The sequence below is a fragment of the Corvus cornix genome, chromosome 3, assembly GCF_000738735.6.
Source record: "Corvus cornix cornix isolate S_Up_H32 chromosome 3, ASM73873v5, whole genome shotgun sequence".
Taxonomy (NCBI): Eukaryota; Metazoa; Chordata; class Aves; order Passeriformes; family Corvidae; genus Corvus; species Corvus cornix.
The window spans coordinates 96,314,073-96,340,740 of record NC_047056.1 but is presented as its reverse complement, the minus strand read 5'-3'; the positions used below and the strand labels follow the sequence as shown (position 1 = coordinate 96,340,740).

Here is a 26,668-nt window from a genome sequence, read left to right as displayed (position 1 = left end):
TCCTTGACAGCCATTTGTGTATTAGCAGTAGGGCCAGATTTGGTTTGTCTACAGTGGAGCCAAATACTTCTCTGTAAAAGCACAGCCCTCCCACTCTCCCACTCCCAGCTGAATATCAGTATCATGACATCAATAACATATCACTATATGTTCCAGCAGAAATAGAATTCTTGATGTCGTCATAATCTTGTATGTGCTTTTCATGATGATGTCTGAATGTCAGTCATTAATCTGGATTTGAAGAAAATAAGAGTTTAAAAATACATTAATTTTATTCACATTGGATTTAGGTAACAGTGCACTCTGTCCTTAGAACTGAAGGTGATTTTTTGATGTTTTAAGGGTTGAGGCTCATAGGTGTCACAAAGGTAGGAGCTCTGTTGAGACTCAGTGCCTCAGCAAGTCAGGCTAAGAGACTCAGTTGAATGAGTTGTAGAAGGTTTTTCTTTTTTCATCTAAGAAATTGCAGTTTTTGCTACTTAAAAAAATTAAAACTTAAAAAAAGTGACAGAAGTTAATGCAATATTCATTCTAATGACTTTGTACAGATTCAGCTATTAACAGATTTTTTTTCAGAGCTCTAAATTAATGGAACTTAAGTGGTTTTGACAACTAGTAGCCTATTATGTTAGAAGTTAAGAGTACTTTAAAATCACCCTGAAGCAGACATCAGGAATAAGGTCATAGAATTGTTAAGGACCTTTAAGATCATCAAGTCCTACTGTCAACGTAGCACTACTGCCATGTTCACCATTAACCCATGTCTTTAAGTGTCATATCCACACATTTTTTGAACACTTACAGGGATGGTGACTCTACCACTTCCCTGGACTTCCGTTCCAGTGCTTGACAACCCTTTCTATGCAAAAATATTTCCTTATATCTAATCTAGACCTCCTCTGGTGCAACTTAAGGGCATTTCCTCTTGTCCTGTCACTTGTTACCAGCCCTTCTCTGGACACGCTCCAGCATCTCAATGTCTTTTATGTAGTGAGGGGTCCAGAAATGGACACAGGACTTGAGGGGTGGCCTCACCAGTGCTGAGTACAGGGGGACGATCCCTGCCCTGGTCCTGCTGGCCACACTATTGCTGATACAGGCCAGGATGCCATTGGGATTCTTGGCCAGCTGGGCTCACTGCTGGCTCATGTTCAGCTGCTGTCACCAGCATCCCCAGGGCCTTTTCCAGCAGGCAGCTTTCCAGCCACTCTGCCCCCAGCTTGTAGCACTGCAGGGGGTTGTTGTGATCCCAGGACTCCTGGCTCTTGGCCTTGTTGAACCTCATACAATTGGCCTCAGCCCATCTATTCAGCCTGTCCAGCTCCCTCTGCAGAGCCTTTCTACTCACCAGCAGATCAACATTCCCACCCAACGTGGTGTTGTCTGTGAACTTGCTTAGGGTGCACTTGATCCCCTCATCCAGGTTATCGATGAAAATGTTAAACAGGGCTGGCCCCAATACAGAGCCCTGGGGAATACTGCTTGTGACAGGCCACCAGCTGGGTATAACTCCATTCACTACCATCTCTGGACCTGACCATCTAGCCAGTTTTTTATCCAGCAAAGAATATACATCCACACCATGGGAAGCTAGTTTCCTCAAGGAGAAAGGAATTTAATCTCTAAAACAAAGTTATAAGCAAATAGAAACGTGCAGATAGACTCATATAATCGATTAAGAAGCGTTCAGTAACTGATAAAAACAGAGTGCTGACCTGTTTTTTGATAGTCTTTTGCACAAGTTGTATTTCATACTTCATCAGTGTATCATTTGGCTTTTTTAGTGACTCCTGTATTTGCCAGTGTTCCCAGTGACATGACAGTGGAGGTTGGCACAAATGTTCAGATCCCATGCAGTGCTCAAGGAGAGCCAGAGCCAGTCATTACATGGAATAAGGTACTACATATTCCGTCATTACAGAAAGGCAGTGGCCTTTCCATCTCTTCATAATGAACTATTGAAAGTGCACATTGTCAATTTGTTGCTTCCTGTGGTGTCTGAAAACATTACCTGAAGTTCAATCAGTGAGTATTTAATATGGAGCGTGTATATAGATACTAAACCTGAATTTTATATAGATAAATATACATATGTAGTTATACAAATTATTATGCAGACCAGCTAAAATTCATAATGTATGCCTTAAAAGGTCTGTGTATTTAGTGACAGGTCTGTGTGAATATCCTACTAATATTCACGCTGTTAAAGATATTATAGGTATAAAACAATAAGAAATGCTGTATTGGAGCCACTTTTCACTGTTAGGTTGAGACCAACCCGGACAGACTTTGTTAACTTTCTGGTAACCTCTTTGATTTCAATTGGTGTAGTAATAGCTATATCAAACTATAGAGTATTAGCAGAGTTACCAATGAATTAATGAGTTGCTAATATTGATATTAATTTTTTCTGATTATATGCTTCTGTTCAACTAATGAATATTAGAAATGTACTTTAATGAACTTTAAATAGCTTCTAAATGCATAGCACATGAAGAACTGATACACATAGAGCTCTTGAGATCTATTTCAATTGGTTAGTTTTGAGAAAAATAGAATACTTATGTTCTCAAGAGGTGCTATCTTATTTTTGGGTCATAGATTTTATGTGGTGAAAGCCTATTAAAATACTTTGATTTATAAGAATGAGTAATTTTAGAAGTAAAGAAATAACACTGTACAATTTAGCAGTACCTGTGATTTTTCTATGTAAGCTTATCTAAATCTATCTGACTGTGAACTTGGCATACAAAATAGAAATGTAACATGTAAACTAAAAACAGAAGAGAAAAAGATGACAAAAATTCATGCATGAAAACAAGTGTGTTTTGAATAAGTGAACTTTGGGCTTTCCTGCAGGATGGAGTACAGGTAACTGAGAGTGGAAAATTTCATGTTAGTCCAGAGGGATTCCTCACCATTCGCGATGTTGGAACAGCCGATGAAGGTCGCTATGAATGTGTTGCCCGCAATACCATAGGCTACTCCTCTGTCAGTATGGTGCTTAGTGTAAATGGTAAGATACATGATTGGCAGGTATGAGTTAAGTTATTAGTTTTGTTCCAATTGCCTAATCTGTAAGATGAAAAAAAGTTGTCAAAATACTAAACTAGTTATTTTATTCATATTTTTATTTTTCTCCCATGATTGTTTCTTTCTTTTTTTTTTCCCTATATAAGATGGTAATGTCATAATAGCAATATCTCTAGGAGTTAAGCTCCAAAACCAACTATGATTTGGGCTCAAGTTAATCTTTCAACTCTCTTCTTGAGATATTATTTAGAGCTATTAGAATTTGCTAGTCAAATATCCAGTCTACTTTTTAGGGATAACTTGACAAAAAACTTTTCGGGCATCTTCAAAGGGACACTTATAGCACTTTGTTGAAAATTAGGCTGCAACTATTGCAAAACAGTTCAGGAAAGTCATACAGACCTTAAGAAGCTAAAAGAGAAAACAGAAAGAAAAGGAGAATATTTCATCTTGTCCTAATTATTTGAAAGTAATAATGGCAAATAATAGTTATCAACTATTACTATGTAATAAGTGGCAATAAAGCAGCAAAAGAGGCTAAGGAAATAACTTTGCTACGAAGATTGACCATAGTGCTTTTCTGACTTACTGACTAAAACTGTTGATTTTTCAGTTTAATTTTGATGGAAAATAAAAGAAAACTGTATGATTTCTGTCTCTCACTAGGGAATATAAGATGATATTTTTGTATCTTTGAAAAATTAGTATACAACAGTGATTCCTTCAGTATTTTGAAGACTAGTGTGAAGATTTCTTCAATATATTGGATATTGTTTCCCAGTGTTACTTGGGATGTTCTGTATTTTGTTTACTAAATTGATAAAGACATATCAGTGATTTTTCTAATGTATTGTTTGCCATGGTATCAATCACATGGTATCAATAAAACTGTGATGTTACCTGCCTTAGGTTGCTTTTAGTAGACTATTAATCTATACTTTCTTCAATGAAAAATATTTCTTTAATCTGTAAAGATTATTCAGGAGAAAAATTGAAAGGCTAGGAATCATTCAGTAATAAGTTTCCATCTACATGTATGAAGTCAGTAAAGGAAAGAAAGTCCATGCAAATCAGTCAGTCTGACTACTCTGGAGATGCATAGCAAAAAAAAGTTTTTGTTTAGGAAAGATTAGCTAGTTCTCAAGTCACTAAGAGCCCCGAAAAATGTAATCATGAGTTGAAAAAAAACCCAGTGGAAATGAGTTTCATTCACTTAGTACAGGTGTAAATTGATCATTCTCATCTGCTGAAATCAGCAAACTACAATACTTGCTGATTTGCAGTAATTAATTGTAATGTGGTTAATTTCTTCTAAACTGTAGCATAAATAAACCTAAAATTAAAACTACACTTAATTAATCTGCAGTCCATCTGAAACTGTGAATGAAATTTCTCCTTCAAACTAGTGGGATATGAGATGCTGTTTTGCTACTCCTGCTTTAAAAACTGAAGCTCTCAGAGGAACAAGGAGGACAAGTGGACAGATTATAAGTATTGGTTAATTGCTGTGTGGATAGTATTTGTAATGCCATAGCCAGAAATGCCTAAAAATTTGCATGTCAACATTTGTTTTAAACAAGGCAATGTTTTATGAATGTTTCTAAACCAAAACCCTTTCCTAAGATTGAGACCGAGTAAAGGCCAGTGTATAGAAACTGGGGACAGGTTTTGCTGTCTGTGTTGGATAATATTTTAAAGATGCTTTTCTTTAGTAATTTTCTTCTGTCCTTTTCTGTTGTTTTGTAAAAGTCATTCCCCTTCCCTGCCCAAATCAAAAAAAAGTATTGTGGGAGACTCTTACAAGGAGCTCTAACTTCTAATATTTATCAGTCTAAAAAAAGAACTGCTAGCACTAAATAGTCTAAACAACAATCAAGTACTGTATAGTTAACATCTGACCAAGGTTTATAATTCAGCCCATGTATACCATTAATCAGAAAGATAGCCCTGCAAGTAAACACCAAGTTTACATTTAATGTAGACAGCACTAAGGAAGGTAACCAGTCACCGGATTTTTGCAGACTGCAATTTTGCACTCTTCAAGTCATTCAAGGCACACAAACATTCTGCAACAACTAAAATGTAAAATTTAAACCTGTAAATGACATTTCTTCCTAAAATAAGTAGCTTATCTGATAGTGTTTCTGTATGGTTGCTATTGAAAATGAAGCTGTCAGTCAAGGACAGTTGGTAATCAGGAGAGATTAGGGACTATTGCCCTCAGGCACTGTGGAAAGGGTCAGCTCATTTTGGATGCTGGGAATATATTGCCAAAAGCCTGAGACTGTCCTCAGGGCACAGAAAGGGGCTCCATCTACAGCTATAGAGTTCCAGGGACTGTTTTATTTGACGGCATAGATGGTTACGTTTGATTAAGTGGGTCTAGACTATGAAAGTCATGTAGACACAATTTAAGCTGCCACTTAGGAAGGAATAATAAAAAGTTGCCTAGGAAAAAAAAAAGTCATGAAAAGCTTGTACACAACAGTTTTTATGTCAGATGATTTTGTACATCTGCTGATTTTATTCCAGTATATTTGCTTTGGACTTTCTCCCTACTTTACCCTTCTTCCTGTGTGACTTTTCCAATCTAAACACACTCTGGAAATTGTTAGCTGTTGCCCCCAGATCCGGTAATTCTTAATTCAGACTGAAAGAAAGGTTATTAGTCCTAGATACGTTTTACAAACATCCAGCTGCAACTGAGCACTGCATAAAAAGGCCTGTGCTTTATTGAGTTTTCAGTGCAATGCACAGTTGTTAAATAGTGTTTAAGTATGTGATTTTTAATCTAGTTTAAAAAGATAATTTTAAAGTAGGAAACAAAGAAGTGATCTAAATCTAAAAAATATTTACTGCCCTTTTAAGTTAATCTATGTGGCTTATTATACTAAGATCAGGAGAAGAACAATGGTAATTTATGTTCATTCAATTATGTAAATTATGTTCATTATGTACCACTTGCAGCATATTCCTGTAAGCCCTTTAAATTCTTACATTGAAATCAAACGAGAAATCTGCTTTGACTTCAGTGGATATAGGTCAGGCTCTTGATACCAACACCTGAAACCTCATAATACACACACCAGAAAAAAACCCTTAATGATAATAATAATTCACTTTTTTTTTATCATTTACACTTGAAATTGTAGGTCTAATTAATGGACAGCTAAACACTGTATGCACTTTATCTTGGTTTTGAGTCATAAGCTTGATGACTTTTAAGCTTAGGTTAACTTCTGTTTTAAATGAATTTTGTTCTACTTTAATGTGCCTTGCTAGAATTCCAAAATGGTTAAGAATTTTATATTTGGATGAACTAATGCTTAAAGAACAAGGGTTTACTTTGTAGAACTGAAATGATGTCGTGTCTAGACTCTATTTTATGGAAGTATCTTTTTGCGTGTGGCCATTTAGGCAATAACATGTGAATTCCTTTTTCTCCAGTTCCTAATGTCAGCCGAAATGGAGATCCTTTTGTACAAACATCAATTGTGGAAGCAATTGCAACTGTAGACAGAGCAATAAATTCAACACGTACACATCTGTTTGACAGGTATCTCCTTTTTTTTTTTTTGCATTGAGAAGTCAGAATTAATTTTGTATATACTAGAAGTACTGGGAGATTTATTAAACAAGAAACCATTTTATTACTTAAAAGACATTGTTAGTGTCTGGTTGGTTCTGAAAATACTAACAGTTTAACATGTAAGGATTCCTACTGTTTATACACTCCTGCTGAGATCTCTATTCACTGCAGCAGTTCTTCCGCTGAGATAATGTGTATTAAACTGCTACTAAATATTTAATTACTACTAAATATTTCATTTTTTATTATTTTATTGAATTTTTTTCTTCTTGGTTTGCCTTCCGTTTTGAGATGAGTAACCAAGGTATGTACTAATCACATTGCTGAACATTTACATGATTTATGTAGTATTGTTGTTTTGTAACTCCTGTGTACACTTACTATTTTTTTCCAAATTATCTATCAGTCGTCCTCGTTCTCCAAATGATTTGCTAGCCTTATTTCGATACCCAAGGGACCCATACACTGTTGAGCAAGCAAGAGCTGGGGAAATATTTGAAAGGACATTACAGCTTATTCAAGATCATGTACAAGATGGTCTAATGGTTGACCTGAATGGAACAAGTCAGTATTCTTTCCTTATTTTTCTGTTTTGACATGTATTTACCTTTTTAAGTCATTATACTTCAGGAGACATTAATTTTTTAAGGCTTGGTCCCAACTGCAGAACGATTACACTGAAATCAGTGAAGTATTTGACTTTGCAAAACTTTACCAAATTCCGTCCTTGGTTTGCACATTGTTCTGTATTATAACTCTGAGCTCTCCAAGTGGAGTGTTTTTCTCATGTTGGCATATTAGGAAAAAGTTCAGATTCAAATTCTTCTGCTGGTCAAAATCACTATAATGGAAGTGCATAACACATCCTGTTTGTTAATTCCCTGTGTGTTAATTTATTAGGACCATTGTCTCATAGCAGAACAGACTTTTCTGTTGTGTGTTAAAAATAAGCAGTGTTTTGTTTCTGTTTCTTTAAGAAAAAACATTTAATATCAGCATGCCATGGCAAGGAGGAAAGATGACATAACAAGAAGGATTTATATACCTTACAACCCAAGGTCTCTGCATGTACCACAATAGTATTCAGAGAATTATTTGATGCTTTATAAATGTGTGTCAGACTAAGCTAATTACTTTGTTTAACATTGACCTGATGTAATGAGAAATACAGTTCTTGTTGCTTTTTATAACTAGCAAAAAAAGGTGTGAGGTTTAATTTCTGCCTTTTAGGTATTGCATTCCAATCAAACCCATGAAGTCCAGCTGGAGTACATACAGCTAATGTGTGTAGATATATGCGTGGATAGGCTTTAAACATAGGACTGAAGCATTTGGAAATAATAATAGCGTTTTAGGAGAGCTTTGGAGACTTGAGACATAGCCAAGAACTACATTGACAATCTAGAGGAAATACTTTCACTCATTATATTCTTTTTGATGTTTATAATTGAGTATTTATTGTAACTTCTGAAAACTATAACTCTGACCATGAACTAGCAAGTATTTATAAGACAAAAGACGGCAAGCTTTTGTGAAGTACTGTCACATTTGCTAGTAAAAGAAGCTTGTTACTCATTATTAGAGCTGAGTAGATAATTTGTGATGAATTGTTTACCACAAATACTTACTCAAAATTCTTTGAAGGCTGATGTTTTATAAGAGCAACCCAGTTTCATTTGGTTCTCTGATTAGATGCATATGCAAGAATATTGAATATATATGCTATGAATATATAATACTAGCAATAGATAAAATATGATGGGTGAGAACTGGTTGGCTGCTTTTTGCTAGGATTCATAATACTGAAACACCTAAAGTTTCCCAAAAACTGGCATTAAACCCTATGGATACTAGTTAATAAACACAAAATCAGGCAACTTTCTGTGATACTAGAAATTATGTTTGCAACCAGAGCTTGCTTTTCAGACCTACAGAATCCAAAGAAACCTAGCTTTTAGGGAAACTTGAATAGTAAAATAAATCTGTTTTCATTTAAATTGCCCAATATTCTGATTTTTAATAGTAATTTTTGTCCTTATTTCATGTTATTTTGGAATGTAGACCCAATGAAAGGTGTTATATAGCACTTTTGCACTGGAAACAGTTGAGAAATATGACAATTTCTCAGTCAGAGACTTTTTGTCTCTTGTTTTGTAAAACCTTTGAATATCCCAAGGAAAGACTATGGGGCCACATTCTCCTCTGCCATGCCAGACTGTATAACAAGGGGAATGGCCACAAGTTGATGCTTTGAAGGTTCAGATTAGATGTTAGGAAGCAGTTTCTCACCAGAAGGCCAGTGCAGCACTCGAACAACTAATCCAGAAAGGTGGAGGAGTCTCAGGCTTTGAAGGTTTTCAAGCTCACTAGATCAGGTATACAGCTATCTAGTGCTGGAAACAGCTCCACTTCAAGCAGGAGCTTGGTCTGGATAAGAAGTCCCTTATAATCAGTATTTCTGTGACTCTATGAAACAACTTCCTTGCACTTTGAAAAAGGTAATATGTGAATTGAGCTAGCTAACTTCTAAGCACTGGAAATGCTCAGCACCCAGCCATTTAGAGAGCAGAGGCAAAGTTAGCGCCTACAATGTGAGGGGTAATTAAGGAGTAGCAACTAGCATCAGAAAGCCAAAATCTAATCCATAATGAGATATTACACCCCACTTGAAATTCTAAAGAGAGACCCTGAGCCTTTTATTTTAAATTAGTACTGAAGGTCATTCCACCCAAAAGATTCACTGTTGAGTTTTGCTCACAACTTGATTTCAGAAATGGGGGTGGCAACCAGGATAACCACAAATGTTTATTTGAATGAATAATGGTCATAAGCAAAGAACTCCATAATGAATGAAGATCATTTAAACAGTAGTGTTATTATAAAGAAGTTTTCTGGGTGTAGTTCTAGAATTAAACTGGTAGCCAGGATATTTTAATATGCTATCAATAATATCCTCAAAGAGTCTATTTTACTGCATTACCAAGTGGTGCTTACAGGTTTTGCTCTGTGGTTTGTTTTTCTTTTTCCTAGTATGAAATATTCCATCAAAAATTTTCTGTATGTCTACATAAGCATGTTAGCTTTGCCTAATGCAAGCACTAAGTCTCTGATATCTTTGCTTTGACTTGTAAACCATGTGGAGTACTCATAGCCTGAGGCTGAGAAAACAGCTTCCCTGGCTGAGCATAAGTCATGACCCAGCTGGGCAACTGTGAGCAACCCAGTTCCTTTCAAGGCAAAGATAATGCTGGGCTTTAGGTAGTTTGTTTGCAATTGCCCTGCATTGTGGAAATTGGCAGAGAGCCAGTTGTGCCTAGCACACATTTATGTGTTGAATTTAGATGAAGACTCTTGTCTTTGCAGGCACACTGGGAGCTCAGGATTAAAAGTAACATTCCCAACTGTCCGCAATGAACTGGTACCAACCTGTTGCAGAACTGCTTTCAGTTCTTATTCTTGTGTGTTTGCCATCATTCTGGGAACCCCTCAAGCCTGTGGGAACACAGTACCACTCTACACTCGCTCATTTCCTTTTTTCCTTTTGCCTTTATACTGCTTGTTTGGTTTTATCCCTGACAGCAAGCTTTCCAGGTCAAGATCCGTGATGGTGCATGATGGTTTCTAGTTAGCTAAACGTACATCTATGCTGCCAAATACTCCACCTCCTGGACCTTTTTCCTGGATCCTGGAACCTCATTCATCCACACTCTATCTGTTAGTCGTTCACGGTGTGCCTTCCGCTTTGGATCAGCAGCTCCTATTTGAAGTTTTCCCCACTTACTGTGCTTTGGTGTGATTTGTGATATGGTCTTGAACAATGTGAATTCTTTTCAACGTAAATGAAAAATTGGGTCTAGGCCCACATTCAGTCCAGGAGTACAAAGTAAAGATTTTCTGAAGGAAACCTACTCCTGGATAGAGTAGGCATGTCTTACTCAGCAACAAAAATTTCACTTTACTGACACATTTCTGTTGGTCTACACAAGTTGATATTGTAGATGTAGCCAGAATTTTTTCCCCTTGAAATTAAATCCAAATATTACTAAGTAAAAATCACTTTTACAGTGATTCCTAATAGGCAGCAAGGACAAGGCCCAGGCTGACTCTTCTGCTATTTGCAGTCAGTCACCCAACACTGTACTGGGAGGCCTTATTGTCTTCAGTCCTTCCACACACCATCATACCGCAGCAGAGATCATGCAGTTTGAGGATCTAAAAACATAATTCTAATGAGTTACAGTATATTTTTTGTACGTATTATTTTTCTATGAACTGAGAAAAAAACGCAGGAAAATGGTAAGTATGTTTTAGTCCCAGAGGTGAATGGTGTGGATTGCAGAGGAAATCTGTGCCAAATGCTACACAAACACTACTTTTCTATATAAACTTGTCCAGGGTAATGTGAATATGAATTACTCCACAACATTTGTCCTTGAGATCATTCCACGTTTGGCTCTATTGCCAGTGGTTATTTTCTTTTTTCACTGTTTTTTTTCTTTTTTCTTAAAAATTGCAACTTTCACTGTAATAAATAAAGCAAAACAAAATAGTAATGTTAGTAAATGAGCAAGTCTCAAAAGTTAAAGTCTTGATGTCCATTTCAGTGTTACGGACATTTTTAAAAATGTTTTTACTAACGTGAGGAAAATGTTCTATTTGTCTCAATATGAGGCTTTTATTTCTGAAAATATCTCTGCTTTCCTAAGTGACCAAATAAGTAATGAGCTCCTTTTGTGATCATTTGGTAAAAGTTGCATTTGAATTGGCATTTTAGAAAGTTTCCTCCTGACCTAGTGGTGGTAAAGTTGTTCAAATGACCTAATGCTCAAATATACATATATGATTATTACTTTTCTTTTCTAAAAATAGGGATGTTTAATCTGGTGGGAAGTGTAAAATAAAATGAAAAATAAAATAGCAGTTCTAATACATTTGTGATCTGTGGGGGGACCATGAGTATAAATTCTCTGATTGTTCTCTTTCTCTCTTTTCTGTTTCAGGTTATCACTATAATGACCTTGTATCCCCACAGTACTTGAATCTGATAGCCAATCTCTCAGGCTGTACAGCCCATCGACGAGTGAACAACTGCTCAGACATGTGCTTCCACCAGAAGTACAGGACACATGATGGAACATGCAACAACCTTCAGCATCCCATGTGGGGCGCTTCTCTGACAGCTTTTGAACGTCTGTTAAAGTCAGTGTATGAAAATGGATTTAATTTGCCTCGGGGAATTGAACCCAGAAGACTCTCTAATGGCTACGCACTTCCAATGCCTCGCTTGGTTTCAACTACTCTGATCGGGACAGAAACCGTAACTCCTGATGACCAGTACACTCACATGCTCATGCAGTGGGGTCAGTTTCTTGACCATGACCTTGACCTCACCGTGGCTGCGCTAAGTGAGGCCAGGTTTTCAGATGGTCAACATTGCAGTTCTGTTTGTACAAATGATCCTCCATGCTTTTCAATCATGATACCACCAAATGATCCCAGAGTTCGAAATGGTGCACGCTGCATGTTTTTCGTACGCTCCAGTCCAGTTTGTGGAAGCGGCATGACATCTCTCCTGATGAATTCTGTGTACCCACGAGAACAGATCAACCAGCTGACTTCATACATCGATGCCTCCAATGTGTACGGCAGTTCGGACCATGAAGCACTAGAAATCAGAGATTTGGCGAGTCAAAGGGGTCTTCTGAGGCAGGGCATTGTACAGAGATCTGGCAAGCCCCTTCTTCCATTTGCCACTGGCCCACCAACAGAATGTATGAGAGATGAAAATGAGAGCCCAATACCCTGCTTTTTAGCTGGTGATCAGCGCTCTAACGAGCAGCTGGGTCTTACCAGCATCCACACACTGTGGTTTAGAGAACACAACAGAATTGCCACAGAGCTACTGAAACTCAATCCACACTGGGACGGTGACACAATATATCATGAAACACGCAAAATTGTTGGTGCAGAAATGCAACACATAACATTTAGCCACTGGCTCCCTAAGATCTTTGGAGAGGTAGGCATGAAGATGCTTGGCGAATATAAGGGTTATGATCCCAGTGTTAATTCTGGCATAACTAATGAGTTTGCAACTGCCGCTTTTAGGTTTGGTCACACACTCATTAATCCTTTTCTGTATCGACTGGATGAAAACTTTGAACCTATTCCACAAGGCCATCTACCTCTTCATAAGGCATTCTTCTCTCCATTTCGGATTGTAAATGAAGGAGGCATTGATCCGCTTCTAAGGGGATTTTTTGGTGTTGCTGGTAAGATGCGTGTCCCGTCACAATTACTCAATACAGAATTAACAGAAAGACTCTTCTCCATGGCACGTACTGTGGCTTTAGATCTGGCAGCTATGAATATTCAGAGAGGCAGAGATCATGGAATTCCTCCCTACCATGATTTTAGAGTTTACTGTAATCTTTCTTCAGCTCAGACTTTTGAAGATCTGAAAAATGAAATTAAGAATCCTGATATCAGGGAGAAACTTAGCAGGTGAGCCTGAGGTGAAGAAAAAGTCAATTATCTAAATGTGCATGCAAAAACCACAGCTAAATGTCTTATCTAGAAAAGGATACTTGCTAAGAAAGACTTAAAGGGATATTTTAGGAAACTTCCATCAGTAACACAAAATAGATGTTAACAATTTCCATGTGCAGATAATTTCTCTACTTCTACATCTCTGTGAACAGTAAGTTAATATATACTGTATATGTTAATGAAATTATTAATTTGAAATGCCTAGTTTTGTAAATGCTGTTAAATATGAGTGCTGTTTCAGTGTAAGGTCATATTAAATGCCAACTTCATGCAAATATTTAGATGTTCAGTTCCATTAATTCTGTACAGTGAAACAAACGTCAATATCGTCCACTGTACTTTCATGTGGACATCCTTAACTACCAGTAATCAGTTCTTCTTTAGAGATTCAGTGTTTGAAATTAGGTCTACATCTACCTGCCATCCCTAGCTTATCTGCCCAAAATCAAGGACAGAGAATTAGTCACAGCAACAGTAATGGAAAAAGTGTGTACAGAGGGACAGGAAAGAAAAGCTATAAAAAGGAAACAATTCCAAGAAATCAGAAGAAAGCTTCTAGGAGAAAAAAACTTGCAGGGTAGACATGCAGATCCACATGGTGTATACAACCTGCATTGCAGGATTTCTTGTGTATACACCCACAGCTTGTTCACAAAAGATGTAGCGCTGTCACTGCATTTTCTCCTGGGAGGTATTTGTATCTCTTGCTCTTAGCTGCACCATGTACTGATTATTTTGTAAGTATAAAATATTTGTTATTCAGTGTTTGTGTTTTTCAATTTATAGGTTGTATGGCTCCCCACTGAACATAGACCTATTTCCTGCTCTAATGGTGGAAGACTTAGTTCCAGGGAGTCGACTGGGGCCAACTTTGATGTGTCTGTTAAGCACACAGTTCAGGCGTATTCGGGATGGAGACAGGTACATTAAAATAGCATGGAAATCAAAATGAATTTTAAATTAAGGATGCTTAATCACAGTTGCAATGTCATGTTTTCAAAAAGACCTCCATTTTATGTTCAATACACATTTAAAACATTGTTAGAAGCCATGATTCTTTATTATATGGTGAATGTCATACTGACCCCCAAAAACATAACAGCCAACACTTGCTGAGTTTCCTTCTGCCAGATATTCAAGTCACTTACCTTTTTGAAAAGTGCATGATACTTCTCTTGTTGTTATTTAATTATTTTATTGGCAAAGAAATTGTCGTTGTTACTTAAGCATAGGTTGGAATAGTATCACTCGGTATATTTAGCCCCTATGCATGCTACAACACAATCCATGTGTGCACCAAAAAAGTGTTAAAAGCAAACAGGTTAATCCAAAGAACACAATTTGATAATTGTTTTTAAATTATTTTATATGCACATTGTAAGCAATTTCTCATTTTCAGTTTTTAGAGTACCTGAAAGAAGACAATAATCATTTCTCTTGTCACAGCAGCCAGATCTCCTTTGCACACTTTCAGCGCACTTGTTCAGCATCTGAAAATCAAGGTTTCCCTCATTTTAACATAATTTGTGGCCTAGAATCCTGTTCTTTTTATGGCATGAGAGTACAAAGACTTAGGCTGATTAATTTCATCCTAATGAAAGAAAAACAGAGGAAGAATTAGGAAATTAGATTTGATTCACTTTATTTAATGTTATTTTCTTGAATTAAGTTATATAAAGGTTTTTTTATTTTTGTAGTCAATAACCCAAACCTTTTTGTATGCTTTTTGAAAGAACCCCCAAACTTTTTTACATAAAATATGTTTAAAAATTAATCTGTGAAGCATACAACTCTAGTGCCTGAAGGCAGAGAGAGTAAAAGGAGAAGAAATATATGCAGTATGAGCCCCAACTTACTGGTGACAAGTACCTATTTGTGTCACAACAATCTATACTGCTCTTTGTTTGTATCTGTTTGCATTTTTTCAGCAGAAGCACTTTTTCCTGTTTTGTTTTGGTTTTGTTTTTTTTTATTTTCTGAAACAACATTTAGAAACTATAGGCAAACATTGAATATTTAGGAAATGGGATTCAGCTGTCCAAGAAACACAAATATTTGGAAGCAACATGCCACCAAATAGTAAAATATTATTAGGCATTATGAAAGCAACTCTCACTTTTTTGAAAAGCCTTTTCAGTGGGCAGAGGATCAAAGCTTGTAACACCATGCCAAGCAAATGTGTCTGTGCATGAAAAAGGAGTGATATTTGAAGGGAGCCTAACTTCATGTCAAGATGGAAATTTGAGAATCTGATTCTAGTACTTGGACATTCACTGGCCACTGTCCAATACTTTATGAAAATGATACACTAAATAGGTAAAATTAAATTTGTTGACCATTCTTCTAAGGTTACTCTAAGACTGGTTTTGATTTCTCATAAAGTTTAAAGAGCCTCCTATTTTTTTGTTTTGTTTTGTTTTGTTTAAAATATGTGGGGAAAAATATCAGTATTGATACAGCTTTGGGAGACAGAAGCAATGTCACAGTGAGCAGTTCTTATGTGTTAGAATGGTGTAAAATGTTTTCAAATTCTGGACAGTAACTTAAGAAATTTTCTTTTCCATGTGAAGCTTGCTTTTCATAGTAATGTATTATTTATATTTTCTATTAATAACAGAATTTTAGCCCTTTATGTATGACAAATGAACTGTTTGAAACCATAGTGTTTCCTTCTTGAATATAATAGATTAACTGAGCATGTATTAGAAAGTCCCTGAATCAGTATAGTCATAAAAATAGTTTAACAGAAAAAAAAATCATTAGTAAATTACATCATCTCACTTATCTTGATAGTAAACTGGGTAGAGATTAACCATTCTTCTAATCTCAGCAATTCCATCAAAATATTTTCATAACCACCGGAAAGTTGCCTACAGAAAGAAATCATGGTCGTTTAAGTTTCTTTGTTAAAAGATCCCTTAACTTGGTAGTCTGGTGCCATTTTACATGTCCAGAGATGCCCAAGACATTGAAATGAGACTAGAAGAGAAATCAAAGAATTTCTTGAAGATTTCATCCTTTTCAGAGTGTGAGCATGACACCACCTAATGCTGAAGTAACACCAGGAACTTATATTTTTGCATTTGGATCAGTCTCTTGATACAATGCAAAATTGAGAACAGGATTTATGAGATAATTCATTTCATTCTGAACACAGTGTTGAAATATCTTTGAGAAACTGCCTCTTGTTTTTTTCACTAGCAAACTTGTCTTTTCTGTGAGATTACAGGTTATGGTATGAAAACCCGGGTGTGTTCACACCTGCTCAGCTCACTCAGATCAAGCAGACATCTCTTGCCAGAGTTTTATGTGACAATGGTGACAACATAACCAGGGTACAACATGATGTCTTTAAGGTGGCTGAATTCCCACATGGATATAGTAGCTGTGAAGATATTCCTAAATTGGACCTCAGGATGTGGCAAGATTGCTGTGAAGGTCTGTACAGAGGTGGATTTGGGGGCAATGAGGTGTGTGCAGTTTGTTAAGCGTCTATTTTATTTTAAGAAGATATTTTACTGTATTTTGGGTTTTGGGTTTTGTTAAGATGTTACAAATTCTAATCTGAAGCATAGCCCCTGTTAAGTGGGAAATCATTCCATATTTTATATTAAATAAACACTGTAAAAAATAGCATAGATTTGAGCATTGCATGTTGTAGATAATTGTTTACTTGTTTTCTTTCTTCTGTGGATAAATATTCTTGTTCATTGTCATCTCCTTCAAAAGTTAGGAGCATGGGGTAATTTTTTTTCCTGAGAAATAAGCTATTTTTCTCCTGAAATAGGATTTACTTAGCTGCATGAAGCACAGGACACTGCTTGGTGGCCTGTATGTTGGCTTCTGTCTCACAGATTTTCTGTGTGGCCTCTCTTCAGCCGTCATCACATCAGAATTCACTGCAGCTGTAACATAGTTAGAATCCATTCCCAAGAGAATCTTCTGGATCATGCAGAATGATTTTCAGTAGCATCAACAACAAAATGCTTCAGAGAACATCACAATGACCTCTCCTTATTGAGATCTCCCTGACAATGTTGTTACCATTTTCTTTGGACAAAATTCAATGACATGCCCAGGCTGTAAAAGTATACTCAGAAATGTTGGGAACTTTTCTCTTGAGCTCTGACTATTGAGAAATTGCTGTCAAACAAATTACTAGTATGAAAAGCCTTGCTCTTATTTGAGAGGATAATGGTAGTATTGGTTGATAATTTTTAGAATCTTAATATTTCCCTGATATATTTCAATACTAACATGTTGTAGATTTGCTGATGAAAGGTATCCAGATCTGTGTTCTTCATCTTTTCTACTGCTGATTCTCTTGAGTTTACTACTGCTGAGTAGGCTATTTAATATTCTGTTAAAAGATATGCATGAATAAAGAACTGGTGGATTGCATTTTTGAGAGAAGTCACAATCTTCCACTAGTGTCTTGGCTATTTAACTCTTATGGTAAGATGTAATTGTCCACGATGACAAAGTTCTTTTGTGATATGGCTCAGAATTTAAAGCAGGAGGTAAAAGTTAAACTGATGGAAGATATCTCTTCAGTCTGCTACAGATACGGTAAATACTGAGGAAGGATTTTAAGTGCTGTGATCGTACCGTGAGAACACACTCTGATATCATTAGCAATTAAAAAAGTAGACAGAGATTTACTATTCAAAGTTACTGCATAACTTAGCTTTTAAACTGATTACTTAATTGTCTTGTCCAGTAAACAAGTCTAAAAAAAAATCACTCTCTAAGAAAATTCTTTCTTGGAAGACTCTGTTCAAAATGTCAGTTATCTGTGTGAGACTAGCAGAAATAAATACTTTAAATTTCAATAGGATCTTGTACAATATCACCCATATACAAAATCTTTCAGGCCTTACTCTAATTTTTACAGCTTTGTGGGGTTTTTTGTAGGTTATTTGGGTTTTTTTAAACGTTTACCAGTTTTGCCATTCCCAAATTAATGATAATAGCTTATAAAAAGCTAGATATGATTGACACATTGTAATTTTAATACAAAGTCTTCCAGAATCCCTTAAAAAATTCTCTGACATATGCCAGAAACATTGTGAGAAAATCAATTATTACTCTTTAAATGCTTTACCATAAATAAAGCACATTCTGCCAGTTCAAGATAACTTCACTTTGCTGTGGTTCATGAAGCTTGACAGACAGTTTCACAAATGCATTTTTTATATTGATTTGAAATAATAGTAAGGCTGTTCTGAGAAATTACGTGTTGATTCTTGAAATGTTATGTTATCACCTGGTCCTTTTAGAATAGATGTTATCTTTGGAAAGTCTTTAGTATTCTTGTGTTCAACAACCCAGCTTGTATTTTCATTCAAGAAAGTTGCTACCAGAGAGTACCACTGGATGCAGTACAGTTAGACAACTGCCAAGCAAAAGAAAGGGTAAATAATTACCAGCTAAAAAAAAAAAAAGCCTATCTCTATCCCCTTTATCCCCTTTTTCTGAACTCCTGAAGCCTTGCAGGGGTTAATGAAGAAAAAGCGAAGTACGCATGGCTTGAACTGCTTTCTTGCATGGATGAACGACTGTGACGTTTTCTGTGGGAATTCAGTTTAAGCAACTGATGTAAAAAATTTCTTTCCTTCTGTGGCCACCACTCCTCTGAGGTGGGGGCATACACTCAGGAACAGCATTTACTTTGAGTTGAATACATTGTGAGGGTTTTTTTATTTGAATTTGTTACTGGTTATTATTTAAAAGAAAAAACCCTTCTCCATGTTCAAAATGCTTCTAATGATTTTATAATTAAAATTATCCTGAGTTAAAATTTCGAGTACAGAATACTGCTCTCTGTACTTTATGTATGTTTCGTAAGTTACCCATGTGTTCAGCTGTTTCAGCCCAGTTAAAAACACGTCTGGTTTTGTTGTCCTTCCTGTTTTGTTAAAAGTCAAAATACTTTTCCATATGAACAATAGAAAAATTTCTTAGTTACAAAAATCTGCCTTGTAGATGTTTTGAGTAAAGCAAGTATTTACTTCTTACAAAGCAAAGCATTATTCCTCTTTATAATAACAAAACCAGGTTAACTTTAAATTCAGTTGGCAAATCATACAACAGAATTACTAGTTTATGATGGCAAAAAGTAGGAGTTTCACTGAAGTACACAACTTTTCTTCTGCTTTCCTTCACTTTCTACCTTTCTTTGTCTTGTCAGAGATGATGGGTTATTGCTGGATTTGCTGCAGCTCTTTATTTGGTCAAAGAGCACTCAAGCTTCACATTTTCCAAACAAGACACTTTTGGTGCTTTATTTCAGGCTTTCTACTGCAAAAAATGTATCTTGAATTTGTTTTTTTTAAGTAATCAGTGTACGCTTTCATGATTACTCAAATGTAAGTCTTTGAAAGTTTCACACTTCTTGGTTTTGTTTTGGTTTGGAGGTTTTTCTTGTAAGTTGAATGTCAAAACCCATGAGGTTTTCACATGGACCCAGGAGGACAATAGACAGTGACCTTGGAGGAAGTGATTCAGATAAGATACAAATCATCCTAATAAGTGTAAAATTATTTAGGAAGATTTCTTTTAACTGTTTCTCAGTTAGCAAACAGCATATCTCCTCTGTCAGATATTGTTCTGTTTGTTTGTTTGTTTAATTCAGGAATACAACCTTATACAAATTATGATCAGACATATTTAAATCCCACTGAATTTCATTAGAAGAGTTAAGACATGTTCTTAATCTGAATGCTTTTATACATGGTCTTTCAGTAGACTGGATCTGTATTTATGAACTCCTGTATTTTAAGACCAGAGGAATGATTATGCTGTCTATTGCTTCTCTGCTGACAACATTAATCTCCTATTAGGCACTTCTCATTATGCCCTTTAATCTTCAATGAAAATACTAAACAGCACTGGGCTGTGGAATACAGCAGAAATAACATTTTAAAATGTTAGCAGAACTTTTTGTGTGAGACTGGAAGTTCTTTTTTGACAAAGGAAATTGTTCACCAAGAACAATTTCAAAGTACTCAAAATACCAAAATGATGTGATTTATGCCTGAAAAGGTTTCCTCTTTACACATAACTTGTTTGCTTTGGTCAGGTCATATATTTTTGCTTTCTACATTCAAATGTATCTTTTTACATCTAAATTTACATTTAAAGACGGTGGCTGTTAGCTTAATAACAATTCAGTCTACACCAGGCTACTAAAATAAAGTTCCAGGGTCTATAATTTTAAGGATTGCATCCTTTTTATCTTTGAATGGAAGTACATTTAATATAGCCCAGTGTTTTTGCATGATTAAAAATTTTACTGAGACAATCAATATTTTTATTTGTATTTCATCCAAACCAAAAAAATGTTATCTTTCTCAGGTATCTGTGATCCATGAAATACAATTCTACATTCATAAACATAAAATAAAGAGACTTAATGTATGACATTGCTTTGTCTTTGCCACCCGGAGTTTCATGCCAGTAGTTGCCATCCCTGGTGAAAAGCAACAGGGAAACAATCGGCTTCAATCATTTTGTTTAAATTCAAACTTCTGAATGAGTTGCCAGATCTCTCAAAGTCCCACTGCTGGCAATAAAGAGATATCTCTAGAGGACAGTCAGGCTGCAATCTTGACTTATGTAAGTGTTCATTGACTGTAAAATTTACATGGGTAGGAAATCCTCCTAATTGAAGTATCTCAGTGTTTTCTACAAGTCAAGGCAGCTGGAGGATTTACTTCTTTCCTGTGTACTTTGCTGCTTTTCTAAGACATTGTTCACTCCACAGTCTAGTGGGCAGAAGAGTTCTTAGGGTCTTTATTTTAAAAATTTCCATGGATTTTCAGTCTGTCTGAAATTACTTTTTCTTATTGATTTATATTCCAAAAGCTGCATGTTTTTGATTTTCAAAATCCTCCAACTAGTCCTATTTAATTTTTCCACTGGAGGGGTTGGATTTGCTTTGGTTTGGTGTCAAGAACCTAATGTTTCTCCTGAATCTACTTGCAGACCATCCAAGACCTATTCAGATCACAAAAGTATGATATGTTTTTAATGTCCTTTGTCTATCATTAGCTATATATTAACAAATTGGACATTTGCTTTCCCAACAACATCTGAACCTTCTCATTCTGACAGCAGACAGATCTTGAAGCTCAATCTGTGAGCTTTGAGATCAACTACAGGAAACACCTTTATTCTTAAAATTCCCCAGTATATCAGCTGGCAGATGACAGTCTGGGTTGTTACTTCATCTTCTACCTTCTATACCTTTTTCTTTTCAGATGTTTAAGTAATCTTTATACAAAATATATCTGTTCTGATCTGAGCAGATTACTGTTGGATTTTAGACCACCACATTACATTTTTGGTGCTGTTTAATTTATCTTTTGTTAGAAAGTCTTATTCAATAGAACAAATGAATAGATGCAGTGCAACCTGAAGGGTTGTGGCCCATTTTGGCAATAAGAAAACCAGCTATTTTGAGTTAGGGCTTCATTTTGTGTGAACATTTTCCTATGTTGTGCAATTTTTAAGTAGCAGCTTTGTGAAAACATCTACTCAAAAATATCTTTTTACATTAGATATTTTCAGTGTTTCTCCACCCTTTTACTGCTCCCACTGGCATGTCTACAAGTTCTTAATACCAATGCTTACAGTAAGAGCAACCTAATTCACTACAATAGATCTCAGAGAATCAAACTAGTATCAAATAGATATATGTGCTTTGCTTCACATTTCCTCAGTCTTTCAAGTTATTTTAATCTACCATTAGATTAATTCTCCATGGCCTTTTGGCCACTCACTTTTGAGGAGTGATTCATAGAGAACTAAGAGTGCTCAATAATTCTCTGTCAGATATTTTATTATCCAATTTACATTATAGTTGCATTTTTAAAACCTTGTGAGAAACAGGGGATTTTCAGAAGATATGGACATGGCTTCCATATACAAATGGAAATACCAATTTCTTTATGGAAAGGGTTGTTGTACATTGGAACAGGCTGCCCAGGGAGGTGGAGTCATCATCCCTGGAAATGTTCAAGAAATGGCTGGATGTGGCACTTAGTGCCATGATCTAGTTGACAAGGTGGTGCTTGGTCAAAGGTTGAATCTGATGATATCAGGGGTCTTTTCCAACATAAAAGATTCTGTGATGCTGCAGGATTTTGTATATGGATCAGCTTGACACTTGCAGTGTAACAATAGCTAACTTCTGGAAGAAAAACTGTCCATAGAGAAAAAGAATTCTTAGGTTGCTTTCAAACATTCACTTTTCTGCAGAAAATTAATTGGAATGGGTATAGTTAATTTTGGGACACTTCAGTTAGGCTGAAAAAAAGCAGAATTTCAGGCTAATTTTTCTTATTTACTGCTACTGGTAAAGTATTCTTCATTAAAAATAATTTAAAAAAAAAAGAGACAAGAAATTTCTTGATTTAGATTTAGGCTTTCTGGAAGCTAAAGCATTTTGTCCTGCACCTCTCAGCCGTGACATTCCTCCCTGTTGTACCTGAAACAGAAACCAAGAACAAGAGCTGTTAATTTGGCAAGTTGACACATTTGAGTTTTAAAAAAAACACAGGAAGTCAGATCTGTGTACTTACAGCTGTCACTGGACATATGGTTCTCATATTTACCAGTCTAAGGTGATGAAACCTTCCCAAGATTTCAGACCTTTGTTTCTAAGAAACAGCCTAGGAATAAAAAAAACAATGGGCCATTGTGTTATTGTACCAAAAAACCCCCTCTATTATGCAAGATGACCACAGCAGTTATTGAACAAAGGAGGATTGCAGAAACCTTTCACATATTGCTTCCAAGAGAAACTAGAGGTTTTGTGACACTCAGGAAAACTTTAAGCAACACATTGCTTTAAGAGAAAAATTCCTCTGACCAAAATTAGTTCTTTCTTCAGGAACCCTTCAGTGTGATATTTTTTCTCACCATACTAAATATAGAAGTGTCTAAGGGTGTTCAAAAATGCCTTCATGCCGAGCTTCTTACAGACACATTGATCTGTTCCCATCTGAGAGTTCACTTTCTGAATGGACAGCAAGGAGATTATGTGGGAAGCAGCGGGACACACGTGAAAAATGAACAATATGCTGGCAGTAAATGCCACATAATTCTTTGGTGGGTGCTCTTATTATAGGAGGAAAGTAATACATTTATTAAAGAATGGGACAAACCACAAGGAAAGAAAAGGGAAGGGGAATTGTGGATAACTTGTGTTTGAGAATGATCTGTAGATATTGTTTTTGATCTCAGAAATTTTTTTCGGTCAGTCATCCTTTTCTTTTTCTGTGTCCTAAATGATATTAAGCCATTAAGCCAAACTTAAGTCTTTCCTAACAGGGAAATTGTGATATTGTAATTTAAGTAAAAGTCCAACACAATTAAAAGTAGTCCAAGATACCTAATTTCATGTAATCAGAGCAACCTTACATTTGTTTCTCTAGTTGCTCATTTCAGCATTGTTTATAGACTTGAAACTTTTGCAGCAATTTTTGTTGATACTTCAATCTAAAGATACTTCAATCTAAAGATACTTCAATCTAAATTCCAGAAAAACACTTTATAAATGTTATTGACTTCCTGATTTAATTTGTTTTGGTGAAAATTAAGAGAAACATTATGGAAAATGACTCCTTCCTGTGTTCAGTTGCTTTCATGGCTCATTCTGTTAATACCAGACTTAGGTGAGAAATGTGTGGCATCCTGTATTTAGGCTTTCCCTTCTGTTTTAGCAGGCTCTGCTTCTAGCAGTTGATCATGCAGCTTGTTCCTGCTTCATCTTAGCCCATTATAACTTTTAGCTTTAAAGCTTCTGTGAAGAGAAATGACAGAACTTCTATTTTCTCATTGTCTCCTGTATCAAGTACTGTTTGTAGTTTTATTTTGTTTTCATTTTCTTCTTTAAATGGGACTCTGTCCAAATGCTCACTATGTTTGGAAGGCTAAATAAAGTGAACTGGAAGAAAGACATACTTCGTCCTGTCAAGATGTCCTCTTAGGATCTTAGGAGAAGATTTTTGTTTTAGGTCAGTCTCAGGCTTGAGATTTTTACTCTGTGGTGGAAAGAGTTTTAGTGTCTGGTGATACTTTCAAATTCCTCAGATTTGGAAATAGGACTTGTCAACCTATAAAGCATGTCTGCAAATTTGGAATTTAATTAAAAATTCTCTTTCAGATGCCAAAAATAACAAATAATAATGCCTGGAATAGATGAGGAACCCACAGAGTGGTTTTTCTGTCTTTGTTTTTCTTCATACGTGGTTGCCCCTTTTGAAAAGGAGAAAATAATTAAAAGCCAAGAGAGTGAAAATTTCAGAAGTGGAAAGAATAGTTAAAGTAGGACTATATAGGTTTGTTAAAATAGTATTTATTCCTTTGTTTCATACTAAAAAGCTGGTCTGCAGGTAATCACATTCTCTGCATCTAATTTCCTTAAATGTTCTATCACTGAGACATATTCATCTGCCAATGAATTGAATGAACCAATTCCAGAGGGATCAGACTGAATGTATGACTTGCCTTTAAATTCAGAAAACACTGCAAAATCATATTAATATTGTAACTGCTGAAATATACTGTCTAGGTGTAATATCTTGTCCATTTTCAGACTGTAGAACCAGAGGACAGTTTAATGCATTTTCATATCACTTTCGGGGGAGACGTTCTCTTGACTACAGCTTTCAGGAGGACAAGCCCCTGAAGAAAATGAAAACGGCCAAAACAGTAAGGTGAGAATTTTTTTTTAAGAATTATAAAAAAAATTTGCTTTCAAAATGGAATGGAACTGAATGATTTTTTTGTAAGCACATACCACTTTTTTTCCAGTGTCTGCTTTCTCAAGTTTATGATTGATGTATTTTATTCTGACACTTCTACATATCTACAAAAATAAACCACTTTTTTCAAGCTCAAATTCGTTTAAAACTCTTTGTGAGTAGTATAAGTATAGTACTTTTGTTCTTCCTGCAGTTTTCGTGAAAAAAAAAAAAACATTAATGAAGCGTAATTTGGGGATTTGAAATGCCACATTCCTACAGTGCCTGCAGTAACTAAATTAATCTAAATTATTTCTATTTCCTTTTCTATAGCTCCTTTTCGGAGCTTCTAGATTCTCCTGTAGAAATAGGAGGATACCAAGTGTTGATTTCACTTGCATAAAAATTTGTGGTAATGGTAAGGATTACTTCTGGTACCAAAATACTCAGAGCAGGAATGGAGAACAGCAGTACTAATAATATTGTTTATAACAACCTAATCCTCAAAATACAGCAAGGAAGTAAATCACAGTTTCAGTCACAAATTGTCAGCTGCACAGGGTCCCTGCCCTTTCCAGGGAATGAAAACTTATGTATGAATTAGTGACATGAAACGAGTTCTGCTCAGAGCATTTCTTGATGAACAAATTTGAGACATTTGAATTATAGCTCTTTCTATTTAGCATGCATTATTTTAACAAATAAAACTCTCTGTTTGAGTGATGATGATGACGAAGTACGGTCTACCCACTCCAGCAAGGAAAGCATCTAGACAGATACATAAAGAGCTAAATGTATTTCAGCAATTTCAAATACTCTGGATGGTATCTTCTACAGTACCTGAAGAAACACCATGATTATATTTCACTTATTTGAGAGGAATCTGTCCTGAAATGAAAGATCCTTTACGTGTTTAGGATTTTAGACAAGAGAAGACAGCAGCTAAGTATAAGCTGGTTTATAGATAATATGAAAAGGTAGGTTCCTTTCAGGTAATCCTTGAAGAAGGACGTTTTGTCTGTCTTTGCAAGTGAACTGCTAGAAAAATTTACAGAACAGCAATTCACTTTTTAAGGATGCTAGTCCCATAGTTCTAAAACTGTAAAAGGTGTTAAATAAAAATGAAAACAAGAAAAAAATAAATGCTTACATCTAAGGACAAGCTTGTTTGACTGTGTTTCAGAAATTACTGTGTTTCAGTCCAATTACTAATTAGGAATACAAAATAGTAGATGTACAATACTTCATTTGTAGCATAAAGCTAAAACAACTTCAGTCATTGAATGTTCCCATCAGCTCTCATGCTCAGTGTTCTATTTAAATTGCATTTGTGGTGAGAAGGGTTTTTTCCTCCTTTTTTTTTTAGCTTCTGATTTTCAATAACTTGAACAGGTGGGGAAGATTAAATCTTTTGTTATACAATAGCAGCTGCTTTACTAGAACTTGAGCATGTTACGTTGTTTAGAGTTCTTTTTCTCTAATTTAGATGAAAAACTATGGGAAACAGTAGCTTGAACCCCTGCCAGTAAGTGCTGTTTTAATTTATGCAGAAAGATTATAAATCCTGAGCCCTGATATATGAGAATTTTTTGCCAGTTCATTCTTTGGGTATCCCTTAGCACTGGAGATGACATGTTAACAAAATAGTAATGCCTGGAATTATTAATGGATTCAAGGATCTGCAAAATAGTAATGGATTCAAGGATCTTAATGTAATAAGTGACTTAAAAATTATTGTTGTCTATGC

At 35.7% G+C, this 26,668-nt stretch overlaps 1 protein-coding gene across 2 annotated transcripts in view; it reads left to right on the top strand.

Moving 5' to 3' along the window:
- Positions 1-26,668, top strand: part of PXDN (peroxidasin) — an 87,693-nt gene that overhangs the window by 55,574 nt on the left and 5,451 nt on the right. For both annotated transcript variants that reach the window (XM_039568808.1, XM_039568807.1), the window contains 8 exons: positions 1,785-1,897; positions 2,860-3,016; positions 6,481-6,589; positions 7,029-7,186; positions 11,623-13,126; positions 13,958-14,092; positions 16,401-16,609; positions 24,774-24,894. In XM_039568808.1, the coding sequence (XP_039424742.1) occupies positions 1,785-1,897; positions 2,860-3,016; positions 6,481-6,589; positions 7,029-7,186; positions 11,623-13,126; positions 13,958-14,092; positions 16,401-16,609; positions 24,774-24,894 (2,506 nt within the window). The remainder of the gene's footprint in view (positions 1-1,784; positions 1,898-2,859; positions 3,017-6,480; positions 6,590-7,028; positions 7,187-11,622; positions 13,127-13,957; positions 14,093-16,400; positions 16,610-24,773; positions 24,895-26,668) is intronic.